The sequence below is a fragment of the Macaca nemestrina genome, chromosome 4 (genome assembly GCF_043159975.1).
Source record: "Macaca nemestrina isolate mMacNem1 chromosome 4, mMacNem.hap1, whole genome shotgun sequence".
NCBI lineage: Eukaryota > Metazoa > Chordata > Mammalia > Primates > Cercopithecidae > Macaca > Macaca nemestrina.
Window position 1 is genome coordinate 53,630,190 of NC_092128.1, and position 17,782 is coordinate 53,647,971.

The window sequence follows — 17,782 nt, forward strand, 5'->3', positions numbered from 1 at the left end:
GCTCTGCCCATCCTCCAGTCCACCCCACACACCCCACCAGAGTGATGTGAGCCCCTGCTCTGCCCACAACTCTTTGGTGGCTCCCACTTGTCTGCCTACAGAGTAGAAGTTTAATGTTTTTGTAATGGACTTCAGGGGGAAGGGGAAAGAGAGGGTGGGGAGGTAGACAGACCAGAATATTCAAGCATCTGGGGGCTGCAGGCAGGGGCATAGTGTCCCTTCCAGGACAGGGAGGCCATGGGAATTTAAACATGTAAGTGCTGCCTGCTCACTGGGTTTTCAGATGAGCAAAGGTAAGGACAATGGACAGCTCCTTGGGTGTAAACTGCAGCCAAACTTGTGAAGTCACAGAAGTGCTCAGAAATAGGGAATCCAGCCTAGGGAGGGAAAGTAAGACCAAGACAGCTGGGGAAGGAAGAAAATGGCCTGAAGCGGCCAGGCGCTGTGGCTCACACCTGTAATCCCAGCACTTTGGGAGACCGAGGCGGGCAGATCACTTGAGGTCAGGAGTTCAAGACCAACGTGGTGAAACCCCATCTCTACTAAAAATACAAAAAAAAAATTAGCTGGGCATAGTGGTGTGTGCCTGTAATCCCAGCTACTCGGGAGGCTGAGGCACAAGAATCGCTTGAACCTGGGAGACAGGTTACAGTGAGCTGAGATTGTGCCACTGCACTCCAACCTGGGCAACACAGCAAGACTCCATCTCAAAAAAAAAAAAAAAAAAAACGGCCTGAGGGAAAGAAGAGGGATGAGCCACAGAGATTAGTAACCATGGTCCTTTGTGGCTGCATAGCTCATTATGATTTTTAGATGTTTTCATAGCCCAATCCTATATGAGCCTAAAGACTATTTTGTGATGAAGATAAGAAAACAGAGGCCCAAAGAGATGAAGTGATGGGCTGAGATTACATACACAGTGGGACAGCAGAGGAGCTGAGACTTGATCCCTGGCCTTCTGGCTTCCAGTGCTGCAATAAAGAGCACCACCCTCAGTATTGCCTGACGTCAAGCCCATTCTGCCCTTCATTTTGTGGAATGACCTGGGGCAACCTTTCTCAGCCTCAGGCTTCACATCTATGAAATTGGGGGTGGAGATTAAACACGGTATTGCACGTGAGTGCATAACTCACTGCTCACACGTGGTAGGTGTGCAGCATGTGCCGCTATGAGCGCACACTTCACCTTTATCATCGCCCAGTCTCTTCTCAGAAGAGGAGAAGCAGCACAGCCCGATCCCCACCTAAAGCATTTGTTCTTACCGAGCATTGGTGGGGTGCCAGTTTGGTTTTTACTGTGTTATGTGATTTAACCTCCACCGAGAACATTAATTCATTCATCAAACATTTATCGAGCCCTTCCTAAATGCTAGATAATGTATAGGCTGCTGGGATAATTCCAGAGCAACATGTGTACTGGGACGGGGTTCCCATTGTCAGACAGCTCACAGTCTGGTCAGGACACATAGATGTAGAAATAAAACCTTGCCATAGGACATGATGAGTGCAGCAGAAACACCCAGGAAGGAACAGCAGGCACTGGGAGAGAAGAGGCTGTTTCCTCCGGATCTGGACAGATGGGGGAGTGTTCACCCGGAGAATGGGGGAGGGCACACCAGCAGGAGAGCCCGGCCCACGGAAAGGCACAGAGCCAGGCCGGAGCACTGGTGTTCAAGAAGTAAGAAGTCCAGAGAGGCTAGGGGAGAAGGTGGCTGGGGCAGGAGGGGTGGGGTGGGCCAGGCTATGAAGGTGGTACTTGGAACTCTGGGCCATGGGCCACCCACAAAGCCTTTCATGGTCAGATTTGCATTGGTAGCTGAGTGCAAACAGATTAGAACACATAGAAAGGCCAAGCCGGAAAGGTTGCAAGCGATGCTGAGGCCTGGACCTTTTAACAGCTGTTTAAGAGGTGGACTTTAGTCAGATTCACTTGTGAGTGACTGAATGTCGGGGAAGAGTCGGTTTTTAAATGGATGCTGATGTTAACATAGTTTTTCGGTTGTTGTTGTTTTTGTTTTTGTTTGTTTGAGACAGAGTCTCCCACTGGCTTGTAGACTGGAGTGCAGTGGCACGATCTCAGCTCACTGCAGCCTCCATCCCCTGGGTTCAAGCAATTCTCCTGCCTCAGTCTCCCGAGTAGCTGGGGTTATAGGCATACACCACCCAGCTAATTTTTGTATTTTTAGTAGAGACGGGGTTTCACCATGTTGGACAGGCTGGTCTCCAACTCCTGACCTCAAGTGATCCACCCACCTCAGCCTCCCAAAGTGCTGGGATTACAGGCCTGAGCCACCGCACCCGGCCTGATGTTGCTAACATAGAGTTTAAAAAAGAAAAAGTCTATTTAATTTGGGACAAAGAATATTCTGAGTTTGCTATAGGTCAGTGTGAAGACCAAACTTTTTTTTTAATATGGCAAAAATGCCATTCAAAATAAACCCTTGAAGGTTTAAAAAGAAAATGTGCTTTGTTTTCTGAATGGAGGTGGTTCAGGTGCAAGGCTGCCTGCCCAGAACTGGATTCTAATACCAAAAAAGGAAAAAGCAGAGTGAGTGAGTGATGCCCGGGGGAGGGAAGGTGCTCCTGGGGGCTTTTCCTCTGGCAGGAAACTGGGAGCAGCAGGTGTCAGGGTACCTGGCCAGAAGCTGGAGCACTGATAAGTAGCCTGGGATGCTTTGCCTTTTCCTTATCTGTCAGCGTGCTCAGAAAAAGCTTCTTGAAGGCCAAAGGCTTAGGATGGCAGCCCAGGGTCTCTGCTCAAGGTGCCAGCTCCCAGCCTTCCTGGCAGGGGGATGGAGGGTGTTCTGTAAGGAGTTGCCCTGTCTCCCCTTGGGTCAGTGTTTCCTCCAGCACTGTTGGGAAACAGTAACTGTCTGGGCTGTACTGGCTGGAAGGCACTGCAGAGCAGCTTGCAGCTCGAACAGCAGGAACCAATGACCTCTGGTGGCTGCCGAGGGGAGCGCTCCCGCTTGTTGCTCCAGAGCGGAGCCTGTTCTGGGCCAGTGCTGGGGACAGGGTACTTGGGGCTCTGCCTCACCCTGCACCAGCGCTCCCTGCAGAATCAAATTGCCTCCTAATCTCTACGTTCTCAATTCCTATCCTCCCAGGCTCTGATAACATTTCCTTATTGATGTGAATTTCAATGGCCATTCATTGGAATTGTGTGGCTCTTCGTTCTCATTTGCGGAGGAAAGGCACTGAGCAGGTGCAGTTGATTAGGTCTAGGGTTATCCTTAAAACTCTCCTGGACTCTACCCAAGGCCACACTGCTGTAGGCACAGCTGGTCCCAAAGGCAGCCTGCGCAGCATCATATCCCCTACTGCATGAGGGTTCAATTTTTTCTTTTTATCTTCTCCTCTTCTCTGACTTGCTGACTTTTTCACAGTCCTAGGGCACTAGGACTCCTCAGGAATGTCAGGACACTTAGCACTCCTTATTCACCCGGCAGGTTTGGAGACCACCTTCTGCTCATGCCCTGGGAAGCTGTGAATAACAGAAGTACAAGAGAGACTAACAGACCAGCAGGGAGACCTGCACTGGGGCCTCCTGCTTTCAGAAAATTGGAGCAGCCTAGAGGGGGGCTCATAGAGTTATTTCTCTGGAAGGCATCTTTGAACCAGCAGAGAGCCCCAATGCCTAATATACTTCAGGGTTGCAGGAGACAATATGTTTGTGCATGAGGAGGCTGGAGTTCCTCCTTACTCCTCTTCCAGAATGTCCTATCCAGATGGGTCCTTTAACCCCTAGTCCAGGCTTAAGCAGTGTCTGGAATACTAGAGATGGAGAAGCAGGTGGGCTTGTGAAGTAGGGCTGACAGGTCCTGGAAAAGGGTCATTGAATCTGGCCCCACCTCGTTCTGCCTTTCTTCCTCACTGCCCCACTCAGAAGGAGTCCTCTAATCTGCATGAATGTGGAAGGCTGCTGCTCCCACCCTGTGCTGGTGCTTCTGCCTCCACCCTGTCCACCCCTCCTTCCACGGTGGGACCAGAAGGGACTAAGGAAGCAGAAGTTTTGTGATGTGACCATGATTTGCACCCCACATATATACCCTACAAGTATAAGGTGGATGAGAGCAGATGCTGGGATCCTCTGTGCCCTTTTTGTTTAGTTACAGTTTATTGAGAGTCTGCTATGTGCCTGGCACTATGCTAGGCACTTGGTATCTATTACCTCACTTAATCACTTCAAATATCTCTTGTTATCTTCATTTGACTGATAAGAAAACCGAGGCACGGAGCCTGAGATAAGTTAGGCAGGGCAGCCACATATGTTTGTATGGGCTTTGCACTGCGTGAGGCCACCCCACCAAGGCAGGAAAGTGAAAGCAGCGCTCACTCCTTACTAGGCCAGCTGTCCTCTTTCTCATTCTTAGAGTCCTGATAGGCTCACTGAGGCCCTGAAACAGGGTAGCCAGAAGGCTGTGATACTGTAATGCATCCAGCAACAGAAAAGGCAGGATTTGAGTCTAGATTGGTCTGATTTGAAAGCCTATATTTCTAAACCTTATCCTCAACCATCTTCCAACACTCCACATTCTATAAATTTGCCAGAATATTGACAAGGCACAGACCTTCAATTCAGTCATACTTGTTCTCCCTGGTTTTATTTGATTTGCTTCTGGCCGTTTTTACAATTCTTCCAAGTCAGCTTGTTCATTTTTCCTCCCACCTAACTGACTCAGGAGGAAATCCCACATCATTCTTCACAGCAGCTAATCATCTCTTAACCCAATTGAGGAGGAAAGTCTTAGCCCATCGTCCAAGTCACTGATGAAGACACTATGACCTTCTTGGCCGGCAGTGGGTCCCTGTCGAGCTCTGCATGGTACCACTCTAGACTGAAATTGAGCCCTGCCAGCCCATTTTTCTTTTGTCTCTGCTGCCAGCACCACTCACCTGATAGCTGTGTGGTCTGACCACATTTCCCCAGTTTACTGAAGGTGTGTTACATGGGAGAGAATCCAAAACTGTGCAAAGGCCAGGAGAGATGAGACACTATGCCTCCTCTCTAACCACCAGGCCTGACACTCAGCCACAGAATAATATTAGATTTATCTGACAGATGTTCTTATTTACCATGCTCTGTGGTTGAATACCTGTTTTCTGTTTGCTAAAGATGTTTACAGATAGGTCTTCTGAAAGTTTTCCCAATATTTTTCCAGACACACACGCAAAAATACCATTTATTCACTTGTCAGGATTTATGCAGTATCAACTGTATCTGTCATACCATGGTAGGAGGACTTTGTATCTCTGTTATTTAGCCTGATTCTTAGTGATTGCCTGCCCCTCAGCCTTCTCGAATCTCCCAAGTATTTCTTCAACTTAAAGAATTTAGACTGGATATAAATAATTTCCTCATAGTAGCCGCCAAAAAACATCCAAGAGAGCCAAATTGAATTCCTTCTCCAAGGGCATTTTAAAAGAGGGTAAATTCCTTTTTATTTGGGATGACTTAATGCTATCACTGCTTGGAAGCCAAGAGGCTGGGTGATATGGCCCTTCTAAGGCTCTGCCAGTGAGTCAGAGATTCTTAAATTTCTGCCAGGCCAGCAGCATAAGCACATAGGCTTTTGTCGAAGGAATTGGTGGAGGAAATCAGACAGCTGAGAACTCTCATCACACACAAAACCCACAGCACAAATACCATATGTCTTCAGGCTCCTGCCTGTCAAATTCATCTTTACCCTGCTCTGGTAAGTGAAGAACGGCTGGCAATAATTTCTGCAGACCTAGAGACATTCTGAACCATTCTCTTAAGGCATATCTGTTGATAATCAAAGAATAGATCACGATCACCAGGAAAGTGTAGCTGGCAGAAGGGCAGCTGGCCCTGCGGCACATTGGTGGCTCTTGCAATGGCACCGTCATGAGTCTCCACCTCTGTTCTTTTGCAGACATCACTGGGCAGGGAGGGGAATCTGCTTGATGCCAAGAGAACCATGTTTCTTAAAGCCAGAGGACCCGCCTTGATCTAGAAAGATAAATTCAGACAGGCCAAGCACAAAGGAAGAAGACGTGGGCAACTAAAGCAGCACAAAAGAAACAGAGGTAGATATCGCCCCCATGTAGCAAGGGGGATGAGGGAGGGTGTTCTCGGCATTGGGTTCCTTTCCCAGGACCGAGACAAAGGTTCAGAGATGATGAGGAGAGAACTACTCCCAGTATATTAGACACAGCAGGGGAACAGGCTGCAGCCCTGAGCTCCCTGAAAGAGTTCATCCCAAGCGAACAAAACAGGCATTATGAAAGCAGCAGGGGGAGAGTGGGGACTCATCTTTCCCTTTCAAACACTGCTCCACAAAGAAAGGACAATCGTAAGTTGATAAATGCAACTAATTGTGCAACTTTGGAAAGGGTGAACATGCATCCTTTAGACTGAAAAGAAAGGAACTTTGAACGGCTTTGGCTAAGCTCGGGGGTAACTGCCAGGCTTGTTTGTCACCTAAGCAAACAGCGTAATAAATTGCTGAGTCACCCATCAGGCTCTTGCCAACTCACCACCCCTTCCCAGGTCTCACCACCTGCTCATGGAGGTGTTACTGTGATTAGACACAAAGAAGATGGGAGATGCCCATACTGTGAAAGCAGGGGTTAGAACCTTTTGGCTTCTTTCCAAATGGAAAAAAAGTCAAACCTGTCATTCCGGGTCCACAGCCATCTGGAAGGGGCATGCCCAAGGCTGGGACACTTTCCTGGCGGGGGAAGGTGACAGCAGAGGAAGTAAGGGGAATGCATACAGGGACAGTGAGAGGAAGCAGAGGACAATTCCAAGATGCTGGCTTCCCTGTGACTGCACTGTCCCCCTCTCTGCAGCATAGGCACACGTGGGATCTGTGCGTATGGGAGGTGGGGGGTGGGGCTCTTAATAGGCTCTTATGAGGCCGGGCGCGGTGGCTTACACCTGTAATCCCAGCACTTTGGGAGGCTGAGGTGGGTGGATCACAAGGTCAGGGGTTCAAGACCAGCCTGACCAACATGATGAAACCCCATCTCTACTAAAAATACAAAAATTAGCTGGGCATGGTGGCGGGCACCTGTAATCCCAGCTACTCAGGAGGCTGAGGCAGGAGAATTGCTTGAACCCGCGAGGCAGAGGTTGCAGGGAGCCGAGATTGCACCACTGCACTCCAGCCTGGGCAAAAGAGCGAGACTCCATCTAAAAAAAAAAAAAAAAAGGTAGGCTCTTATGTCAGCTGGATCTTTTTGCTCAAGAAGGATCATCTCTGGGATTGGCTTTCCAGATTCTGTGGCACTGTCCTGTGACCGTTTCCTCCTTTGCTCTCTCAGTTCAGGACCTTGGGGCTGTTGCCAGCTGTAGTGAAGAAAGACTGGCCCGATGGCTGGCATGTATACTGAAGAGGATGGCAAGGTCAAATGCCTTTCCCGCCATCACTCAGCTGCCTGCTTCTGTGTCTTCTCAGTCCAGGCCAAGGCAGGTTCCCTTCAAGAGAAAACCCAAAGGTTTTGAGGGAGAGAAGGGATACCAAAGAAAAAGTATCAGGGACAGCTCCAGGTTCTCCTTCACTCTTCTAAGCCCTTCCCCATTAGCTCATGGACACCCTTAGAACACACCCAAAAGAGCTCAGTCTCCCTTCTCTCCTCCTGCCAAGTCCTTTTACCTGACATCAGAGGTGTTTACTCAGTGGCCCAGCTCCTTACCGACTCACCTGGTCTTTGAAATCTTTGAAACATTCATGATCAGACTTTTTTCCCCAACGCTTCCCATTCTTCAATCCAGAGGACTGCACACCAGGCTGTCTTTCCTGTTTCTGATGGGCTCCAGTTTCGCATCCAGCTGAGTTCTGGAAGCATTGACAGTAGAGTATGAATGGGCCATACTCATTATATAGTGGAAAAAATTCCAAATTAGGAGACAGTCACAGACATTAGCTGGCCTGGCCCAAGCTCAGTTATACACAGTTGGGAAGGAGTGTCACCAAAGAGATGAGTCAACTGGCACAGTTCCAAATGTTGGGACCTGGTGCACCTGTGCTCGTGTGGCTGCCTTAAGGAGCACATTCAGAGCCAGACATTGACTTTAGAGGAGAAACGCAGACTGTGCTGTGAGCATTTGAGGGCTGCTTGACTTGTTTTTTTTGTTTTTGTTTTTGTTTTTTGAGGCGGAGTCCCGCTCTGTCGCCAAGCTGGAGTGCAATGGCATGATCTCGGCTCACTGCAACCTCCGCCTCCCAGGTATAAGCGATTCTCCTGCCTCAGCCTCCCAAATAGCTGGGATTACAGGCATGCGCCACCACACCCGGCTAATTTTGTATTCTTAGTAGAAATGGGGTATCACCATGCTGGTCAGGCTAGTCTTGAACTCCTGACCTCAGGTGATCCACCCGCCTCAGCCTCCCAAAATGCTGGGATTACTGGCGTGAGTCACCATGCCCAGCTGGTTTTTTAAATGTATTTCCATTTGTACAGTTGCTCTGGATTATTCTATCCCAGGCATCATATCTTTGTCTGCTGAAGGCCTGAGGGCCTAACATCTACATAGGGCATTTTTCACAGAAACTAGAGGCATTATATTAACTCGTACCAGCTCATGCAACAAGAACTAGATCTGCAACTTGCAAGTTCTAATTTCCTTTCCTGAACTAACTTGGCTTCACAAAGAAATATTAATACATCACAGAAGGCTGCCCAGGTACTAGAGCACCTTCTCTTCTTACTAGCTGTCCGTGTGTTCATATCAACACTTGAAGTTTGATTTTTTTCCCTAAAGAAATAAAAGTCAACAGATCAGAACAAGGGTGAGAAATTAAATCAATAAATCTTTGTGAACAGAACAGATTCTTCTAATTTTTTTTTTTTTCCAAGACAGAGTCTCACTGTGTCACCCACGCTGGAGTACAGTGGTGCAATCCTAGCTCTCTGCAGCCTCAAACTCCTGGGCTCAGGTGACTCTCCTGCCTCAGCCTCTCATGTAGCTGGAACTATGTGTGTCCACCAACGTGCCCAGCATATATATATATATATATATATATATATATATATATATATTTTTTTTTTTTTTTGTAAAGACATGGTCTCACTGTGTTGTCCAGGCTAGTCTCAAATATCTGGCCTAGGCCGGGAGCAGTGGCTCATGCCTGTAATTCCAGCACTTTTGGAGGCTGAGGCAGGCAGATCACCTGAGGTCAGGAGTTCGAGACCAGCCTGGCCAACATGGTGAAACCCCATCTCTACTAAAGGTACAAAAATTAGCCAGGTGTGGTGGCAGGTGCCTATAATCCCAGTTACTTGGGAGGCTGAAGCAGGAGAATTGCTTGAACCCAAGAGGCTGAGGTTGCAGTGAGCCGAGATTGTGCCGCTGCACTTCGACCTGGGTGACAGAGACTCTGTCTCAAAAAAAAAAAAAAAAAAAAAACCTGGCCTCAAGCAATCCTCTCACCCTGGCCCCCAAAACTCCTGGGACTACAGGCATGAACCACCACACCTGGCCAATATGTTTGGGTTTGGGGGGTGCCAGCAGGCTCAGGGGGCAGTTGAGACAGGGTCTTGCTCTGTTGCTGAGGCTGGAGTGCAATAGCATGATGATAGCTCACTGTAACCTCAAACTCTTGAGCTCAAGCAATCCACCTGCAGCATCCCAAGTAACTAGGGCTACAGGCACATGCCACCATGCCTGGCTAATTTTTATTTTTATTTTGTAGAGACTGGTCTCGCTGTGTTTCCCAGGCTGGTCTCAAACTCCTAGGCTCAAGCAGTCCTCCCACCTCAGCCTCCGAAAGTGCTAGGATTACAGGCATGAGCCACCACAACTGGCCACTGATACTTTTTTTTTTTTTTTGAGACAGAGTCTCGCTCTGTCGCCCAGGTGGAAGTACAGTGGCATGATCTCAGTGCACTGCAACCTCTGCCTCCTGTGTTCAAGTGATTCTCCCCCCTTAGCCTCCTGAGTAGCTGGGATTACAGGCATGCACCACCACCCCTGGCTAATTTCTGTTTTTTGTGGGTTTTTTTCCATTTGTTTGTTTGAGGCAAAGTCTCGCTCTGTCGCCCATGCTGGAGTGCAGTGGCGCAATCTCGGCTCGTTGTAAGCTCTGCCTCCTGGGTTCACGCCATTCTCCTGCCTCAGCCTCCCGAGTAGCTGGGACTACAGGTGCCCGCCACCACGCCCGGCTAATTTTTTTTGTTTTTGTTGTTGTTGTTATTGTTGTTTTGGTTTTTTTGTATTTTTAGTAGAGACAGGGTTTCACCATGTTAGCCAGGATGGTCTTGATCTCCCAACCTCGTGATCCACCCACCTCGGCCTCCCAAAGTGCTGGGATTACAGGTGTGAGCCACCACGTCTGGCCAGTTTCTGTATTTTTAGTAGAGACGGGGTTTCACCATGTTGGCCAGGCTGCTCTTGTACTCCTGACCTCAGGTGATCTGCCCGCGTCAGCCTCCCAAAGTGCTGGGATTACAGGTGTGAGCCACCGCGCCCAGCCACTGATCTGTATTTTTAAAGTCAGGTTTATTGAGGTATAATTTAAGTAGTAAGAGTTTCGTCATTTGCATTTTTTTTCTTTTTTTTAGTTTGTACATGTAAAACATTTTTAATGGTGGTAAAATACACATAACATAAATTTTACCATCTTAACCATTTTAAATGTACATTTTAATAGTATTACGTACATTCACACTGTTGTGCAACCAATCTCCAGAACTTTTTTTCCATCTTGCAAAACTGAAACTCTATACACTTGTTCAACGGGCATAAAAAAAACTGCCCATTCTCCCTTCCCCCATTCCCTGGCAACCACTGTTCTGCTTTCTGTCTCTATGAATTTGACTACTCCAGGTACCTCATATAAGTGGAATTATACAGTATTTATCTTTTGTGACTGGCTTATTTCACTTAACATAATGTCTTCAAGGCTCCTGCCCGTGTCAGAATTTCCTTCCTTTTTAAAGCTGAATGATGCCACATTTTGCTTTACCCATTCATCCATTGATGGACACTTGGGCTGCTTCCACCTTTGGCTGTTGTGAATAATGCTACTATGAACATGGGTATACAAGTCTCTCTTCAGGACCCTGATTTCTGTAACTTGTGGCTTTTTAAATGTGTCAAGGAATAAGCGTAGAAGAATTCTGTATCACCTTGTTTTGCATCTTTTTATCATTTGGAAAAAAATCAGGAATGCAGCCCTAATTTCACCAGGTAATATCTGTCTAGCGTCTTTGTGTGCTCACCCTCACAGGGCTTCTTGTGCCGTTCTTCAGTGATACGATAGTGTTTTGAGAATTGCCATTAAATAGAAAGGAGCAGCAGTTCAGCTCTATCTCAGAGATTGAGACACTCTGATCAGGGACAGAACTGGCAGTGGCAGGGTTTGTTACAAAAAAACTGTCATTTTAGTTTCCCCTCACATGAGACTCGAAGCCCCACATCACCCTTCCCCAGGCCAAGAAGGTACGTGGTCCGAGGGAGAAGTCCGTAATGTCCAGCCACAATCTGTTCCACTGCTCTGTGCCCTTCTCACTGGCAAAGATCTGTAACCAACAGCTGGGATCCTATTTCAAAGTCATAAAAGGGGCAGGGGCTGGGAGGGAGCTAAAATAATTTCATGAACAAGTTGATCAAAGAAATAATCTGTGAATGAATCTTAGAGAAAGGAGAGCCAGCCAGCCATGTGGACAGATAAGAGTCTTTGCCTGCCAAAAACAGCCCCTCTTTCCCGCCCTACATTGTCTGCAGGAATGTAAAAGCCATATTCTAGATCATTTGGCATTCAAATAGCTAAGTAGGCTTCACTCTCAGCTCAGAGATGACTGGGGAGCCCATGTTAGCATTCTCCCCTCCTGCCAGGAGGAAAAGGAATCCAGCTCAGGGACCAAAGCAAAGCTTATTCATCTCCTCTTTTAAGACCCGGAGATGGAGTTCTCCACAGCCCCCCAGACACAGGTCCTTCAGCGTTAAAGAAGCAGAGGAATCAAATGCACATCCCATACAGGAGAAATAGCAGGGAAGGGGGCTAAGGTGACAGATTCTGAAGAGTGAAGCACACCTTTGTGCTCTGCCTTCTTAAAATTCATCCTCTCACCTGCCAGCCTTGAGAATTGCCTATTTACATAACTAGCTGCCTAAAATGGAATATTGGATAATGCTACATGGCGGCTCACTCAATTTGAGCCCATCCCCAGGATGTGAGAGTGATCCAGAAGCCGTCCGACAGCACGCCATGCAGCACGCTGGCCTGAAGCCATGCCTCCTTGTGGTGTGATCCTGTCAGCACTCCGGAGCTAAGCAGATGTCAGGCCCGATGCGGGCCGGGCTGGGGGACTAGCTGAGCAGTGGGGGGAGGGGGCGTGATTCAGCAGTGGCACACTGTCTTCAGGGGACAAACGGTATCTCTTCCTGAGCTTCACAGCAGGCGCCTTGTTCTGCCCAAGGTGCTGTGTTGGAGAGGGCCAACCTGTAGGACCCGGGAAGGGGGGAGTTGCAGGATCTATGGGGACAGCTCAGCACGGGCGGTCATCAGTCAGCCCTGATGCCACCCTTGGCACTGTGCCAGCCTCGCATCCCCTGTTGATCCTTTCCAGGGCACCGAACTCTCTCCCATCAAAACTGGATTCATGCTGCTTGCTTATAGAAGGAGTATAAATAAGTGATAAGGAAATGTTCTGATAATGATAAGCGGGTATGGTTCCTCAGCAGACTAGATGTATCAAAGAAGGCAATTGTGCGTGTTTGTTCATTTATTTTTCAGCGTTCCGGTTCCTGTAGTCAGTTTAGAGAAAATTCCTAACCTAGTGAAGGCAGATGGTGCCAATGTCAAAATGAACTCTACAACCACTACTGCAGTTTCTGCCTCCTCCACCTCATCCTCTGCCGTCTCCACCCCTTCTTTAATTAAGCCTGTCCTGATGTCCAAGTCAGTGCCACCTTCACCAGAGAAGATCTTAAATGGCAAAGGAATTCTGCCATCCACCATAGACAAGAAACACCAAAATGGCACCAAAAACAGCAACAAGCCTTACAGGAGACTTTCAGGTATGTGTCAGTGTCATCAGGGTCTGACTCAAGATTAGACTGAAAGGGAGTGGCAGCCATAACCAAGGACTGATGTGCTCTTATCATTAAGCAGGTCTGTTTCATTTTAAGGGGGACACAGAGTTTACCTGCAAGTAGGAACCCCACCTAAAAACGCATGGGAAAACCAGGTCTTTTCTTCCCTGGGCAGATGAAGTCCCTCACTCAGTCCAGTGCTTAGTGGGAGTTACCCTAGCAACCTGGGAGGCAGGGTGCTCTGCACCGACCTACTCTGTACATTCCAAGGGTCTTGTGAGCAGGTGATTCTGTGTATCCATATCATGCAAACAGATTGAACTAGCCCTGGCTTCCATAGAAGCTTCACTGCTGGGAAGCTGGACAACACACAGGGATCTCATGGTGCCTCAAGGCATGTGAGGGACAGCCCCGCCAGCAGCTGTGCTGCACAGGCACACACAGCCTCTGTCCTTTGGCCTCAGGAGTTTCCAGGTTGATTCTGCAGTTGGGTTTACAACTGTCTATCCCCCATAATCAGGTTGGAATTCCCAAACAGGAACACTAGGGCTGGCACAGCCGATAGGGTATTGGGACGGTCTCTTGTGGGTCTACTCCTTGGTTGTCTGAGCAGACACTGGGGTGCTGGAAGAGGCACATGGGATGATGGTTATCTGATGGTTATCTTTTAGAGGCACTTATATGGGTAATGTTTGCTTTGGATCTATCTGCTGTAGAACTAAATCTGGCAGTTTTTACTCTCTCCAAAAGACCAGGAGAAGCTATATATTTCATAACTTCTTCACACATCATGGGCACTCCCTGATGGTGGCCAGAGAAAGTAAAATGCAGTGACAGCCACCCTGTGACAGAGAAACTGTCCTCGGGTTAAGCTTGATTTGTAAGCACCCAGGGAATTGTGGGTAATTTTTATTGTCTACTCTGTATTTGTCTGTAGTTCTAGTTTTTCTATCTTTTCATCTGTAACTCTTTTAAAAATTATGTCTGAAAAGTCCCTCAGGCCCAAAGCATTCAAATAAAGCAGGTATTGTACCTTGCACATCTTTGCCTGCACTGCTCACCCACTGTCAAGAGAGAAAGGTAGAGCCTGTTGCTCTCCCTAAGCACTGTGGGCCTCACGGTTCGGGCTGGAGCCCCCAGCGCCTGGCTCTTCCTGAATGGAAAGCTCAGTTTCACTCTTTAGAGGTGGTAACAACATCCCCAGAAAACCAGTAGGCGTGGGCACAGTGGCTGGAGGCTGAGGGGTCCTCGCCATAGCAGAAGCACAGCCTTGGCTTCCAGCCTGTAACCCCATCTGAAGTTGTTTGGGGATTTTTCTGCCGCGCGTTGTTTTTGCATTTTGTGGGTTGTCTTGTCTCATTGGGTCTTTTGCTTGTTTCTGCCTCACTTTCACATTTGGCAGCCAGCTCCTACCCCCAGCCAACAGCCTGCTCAGCTCCAGGTCGACATGAGGCGCTGGTGTGGGACCAGGCACATGCCTGACTCTGACAGACCCAAGAAAAAACGCCACACCAGGCAGCCTGGCCAGAAAGGGCCCCGAGCAAACCAGCATCTCCAGGCCTAGCAGGTTTTTTTTCTAAGTGAAGCTAAAAAAAAAAGAGAGAGAAAAGGCAGACAAAAAGCAAAAAAGCAGAGAGGCGTTTTGGTAACCAGCCAGGGAATCTGTCTTGGGTATAGAATAGTTTTCTTGTGCACATCATTGGTAACACCATTGCAACCTCCCCATGACCCTCAAAGCTTTGAAAATTGAATACATTCATTTATTATGTTATAATCTGAGCATTATTATATGCTCGGAGTTCACTCCAACAATTTCAGACAGTTTTCTGGCTAGGTAACCTTTTTTGAGTTTGCAGCCATTCAAGGGTCTTAAGAACATACCACCAATTTCTGTATACCCCGTACCACCAGCAGCACTGCTGCCAGTCTCCCCACATGCCCAGAGGGCTGTGTCATTCCTGCTCTGCAGGACTTACGTGTTTGCTTGGTGCCTTCCAGAAACAGCACAGGCCATCCAAGAGGTGGAATTTTAAAGCCCAAGGGATCCTTAAGAGATCACCTAGCCTGGGCAATGTAGTGAGACCCCGTGTCTACAAAAAAAAAAAACAAAATTAGGCAGGTGTGGTGGTGCATGCCTCTAGTTCCAGCTGCTCAGGAGGTTGAGCCCAGGAGGTCGAGGCTGCAGTGAGCCTTGTGATCACACCACTGCACTTCAGCCTGGGTAACAGAGCAAGACCCTGTCTCAAAAAATAAAAATGAACAAAAGAGATCACCTCACATTCCCCTCATTTTAAAGGTGAGGACAGCATGATTGTCATCCTGGTGGGGGTGAAGGACCCAAGATGGACATAGAAAGAACAGGCTCCTTAGAGGTAACCTCCACACAAACTGTCCATAGTCAACTGGAAGGCAGGAGCTGGGGAAGCCTGGCCTCTCCGCACAGACATCCTTCATCCCACGAGGGCAGCCTGCCCTGTTTTATTCCCACGTGAAGCATCAGGCCCAGGGCAGTGGGGGCAGGGAGCAGCTGTGAGATTAGCAGGCCCTGCCCTCTCTACACCTTCAAGTTCAGCCTTCTCCCCTGCCCCTGCCTGTAACACTGCCAGAGTGCCCCTCAATCAGGTAAATGGTGTTTGTGGTCAGCGAGGCTGTGTGCAAAGCCTGCGCTGAGGGCTTTGTCAAGCGTGAGAGAGGCAGGTCACTCCGACATGTGAAGGAATAATCTTCCACTTACATGGCTAAAACTAGCAGGAAGGCAGGAACTGGAGTCAGGGTGTCTGTACTCTTGGAGCAGCCCAGGAAAGGGGCCACTGGGTCTCAGGTGGCTCTCCCTGGTCTGCAGCCAGCTATGCCCAAATGCCAAGGACCTGTGGAACCATTGCAAGTAAAATAAAGCATTAAGAGCATTAAGAGCAGCACGGCTCCTCTCCTTCCCTTTGGTCCCCACTCCCACCCTATTCCCCAACCCTTGTGCTGCATTCGGCGTTGCTGCCAAAGCTAGACTTGGGAACTCTGGGTTCAGAGGGGAGCACCATTTTCCCCCAGCGTTCTGGAAGCACTTTAGCAGCTGGTTGAGAAAACAAAAAACAAAACAAAAAAAAAAAACAAAAACCAGATTGCCTGACAATGTCTCACTTGTTGGTGCAAATGTGCATTTTTTAAAAAATGTAGTCTTAATGCCAAATTCTATTTAGTCTCCTTTTTTCTTATATTTTTTGTTTGTTTCTTAAACCAGAGAGAGAATTTGACCCAAATAAACACTGTGGAGTATTGGATCCCGAGACAAAGAAACCTTGCACAAGATCCCTCACCTGCAAGGTATTTCTCTTTCCATAAAAAATACTTCCTGCTCTGGCTGGGGCCTTTGTCGAAATGTTTGCATGCCACTCTCTGCACACGGCAGGGTGTGGAACCTCGACATGACCCCCAGCTGTTCTTTGTAAGGGAAATGCTTTCTTCTCGTCCATGGTAGCAGAGTGCCTGCCTCAAGCTGGCTGGCTTTTTAAGAAGGAAAAAAAAAAAAAAAAAAACTAGGCTTCCCCTGTTACTTGTGAGGCCAGACAGTAAATTGTATTTATAGGCACTCACAGGCGGTTCTAAAGCCTGCTACGTTTTAATGTATGCAGGAGCAGCGGCGGCGGCGGCGGCGGCGGCGGCGGCGGCGGCAGCGCCCTGAAAGGCAGCCCTGGAGGGGAGGATGATATGCCGCGCCCCTGATCCAGCCACACCGGGGTGGCCAGGGGAACAGCTGACCCAAGGCGGCCGCCATTGGGTCGCCCAAAGCCCTGTATTTCATGCTGAACTGCTAGTGCTTCTTGGGATCAAGGCGATGGCCCTCTCTGCTTGGTGGCTCTGTTTGTCTGGGCCGAATCGAGCCTCCCACCTGCACCTGGATTAACTCTAGCATTCCCTCGCAGTTGCCTTTCATCAGAGAGGTTTTCACGGGTTCTGTGCTGAAGCTCGTCATCCTATGCCATTTTTTGGAGGAAGCTTTGGCTTCGTAACACCAGGAGTGTAGGGCATGGTTGCGTTCGTGTGGTCTCTGCCTCTTCCTAGCCGCAGAACAGGAGCTGTTGCCTTGAAGTTGACTTTTCAAGCACCTCTAAATTTCCATGAATTGCTATTTCTGAAATGGAGGGTCTGGGGAAGCAGGTTTATGTGCTGATCAAAGAGGCTGTGCTTTTCATTTCTCTTCTCCTTAGACACATTCGCTAAGCCATCGGAGGGCAGTCCCAGGCCGGAAAAAGCAATTTGACCTCCTCCTGGCAGAACACAAAGCCAAGTCCCGGGAAAAAGAAGTTAAAGATAAAGAGCATCTCCTGACTTCCACGAGGGAAATACTTCCCAACCAATCCGGGCCGGCGCAGGATTCTCTGCCAGGGTCTTCAGGGAGCTCTGGGCCAGAACCGAAAGTTGCATCCCCTGCAAAATCCAGGCCACCTAACTCTGTACTTCCTAGGTAAGTACCACCTTGACGCTGGAAGCCCTGAATGCTTGGTCAAGCGACTTTAGCTTGCCTGGTCTGTGGCGTGTGGTCTGATTATGTGTTAAATGGAAGTCATAATAGTACTACTTCGTAAGGCAGTAGTAAAGTTTTAATGAGATAATGTACATAAAAGGCCCAGCCCAGTGCCTGCCACATAGTGTTCAACAGATTTTACTGCTGTCATCATTATCATCATCACTGTCATCACCATTGTCAGCAGCAGTGGACTTCATGGCAGACTAGCAGACCTTATATCAGACAGTGTGTGTTTTTACAGAGCAAGAATAAGCT

At 48.4% G+C, this 17,782-nt stretch overlaps 1 protein-coding gene and 1 long non-coding RNA gene across 15 annotated transcripts in view; one reads left to right on the top strand and one right to left on the bottom strand.

The window, feature by feature from the left end:
- LOC105475327 (ataxin 7 like 1) overlaps positions 1–17,782 on the top strand; it is a 272,598-nt gene that overhangs the window by 221,121 nt on the left and 33,695 nt on the right. For 13 of the 14 annotated variants that reach the window (XM_011730474.3, XM_011730475.3, XM_071094705.1 and 10 more), the window contains 3 exons: positions 12,707–12,990; positions 16,241–16,323; positions 17,208–17,464. In XM_011730474.3, the coding sequence (XP_011728776.1) occupies positions 12,707–12,990; positions 16,241–16,323; positions 17,208–17,464 (624 nt within the window). Of the gene's footprint in view, positions 1–5,896; positions 6,051–12,706; positions 12,991–16,240; positions 16,324–17,207; positions 17,465–17,782 lie in introns of all 14 variants that reach the window. The other variant, XM_071094709.1, reaches the window with a different exon arrangement.
- Positions 7,278–15,089, bottom strand: LOC139362768 (uncharacterized). The gene is made up of 3 exons (XR_011622052.1): positions 14,982–15,089; positions 7,670–7,804; positions 7,278–7,443 (listed from the first exon to the last, which is right to left on the bottom strand). It is a non-coding gene; the product is annotated as an uncharacterized lncRNA (long non-coding RNA).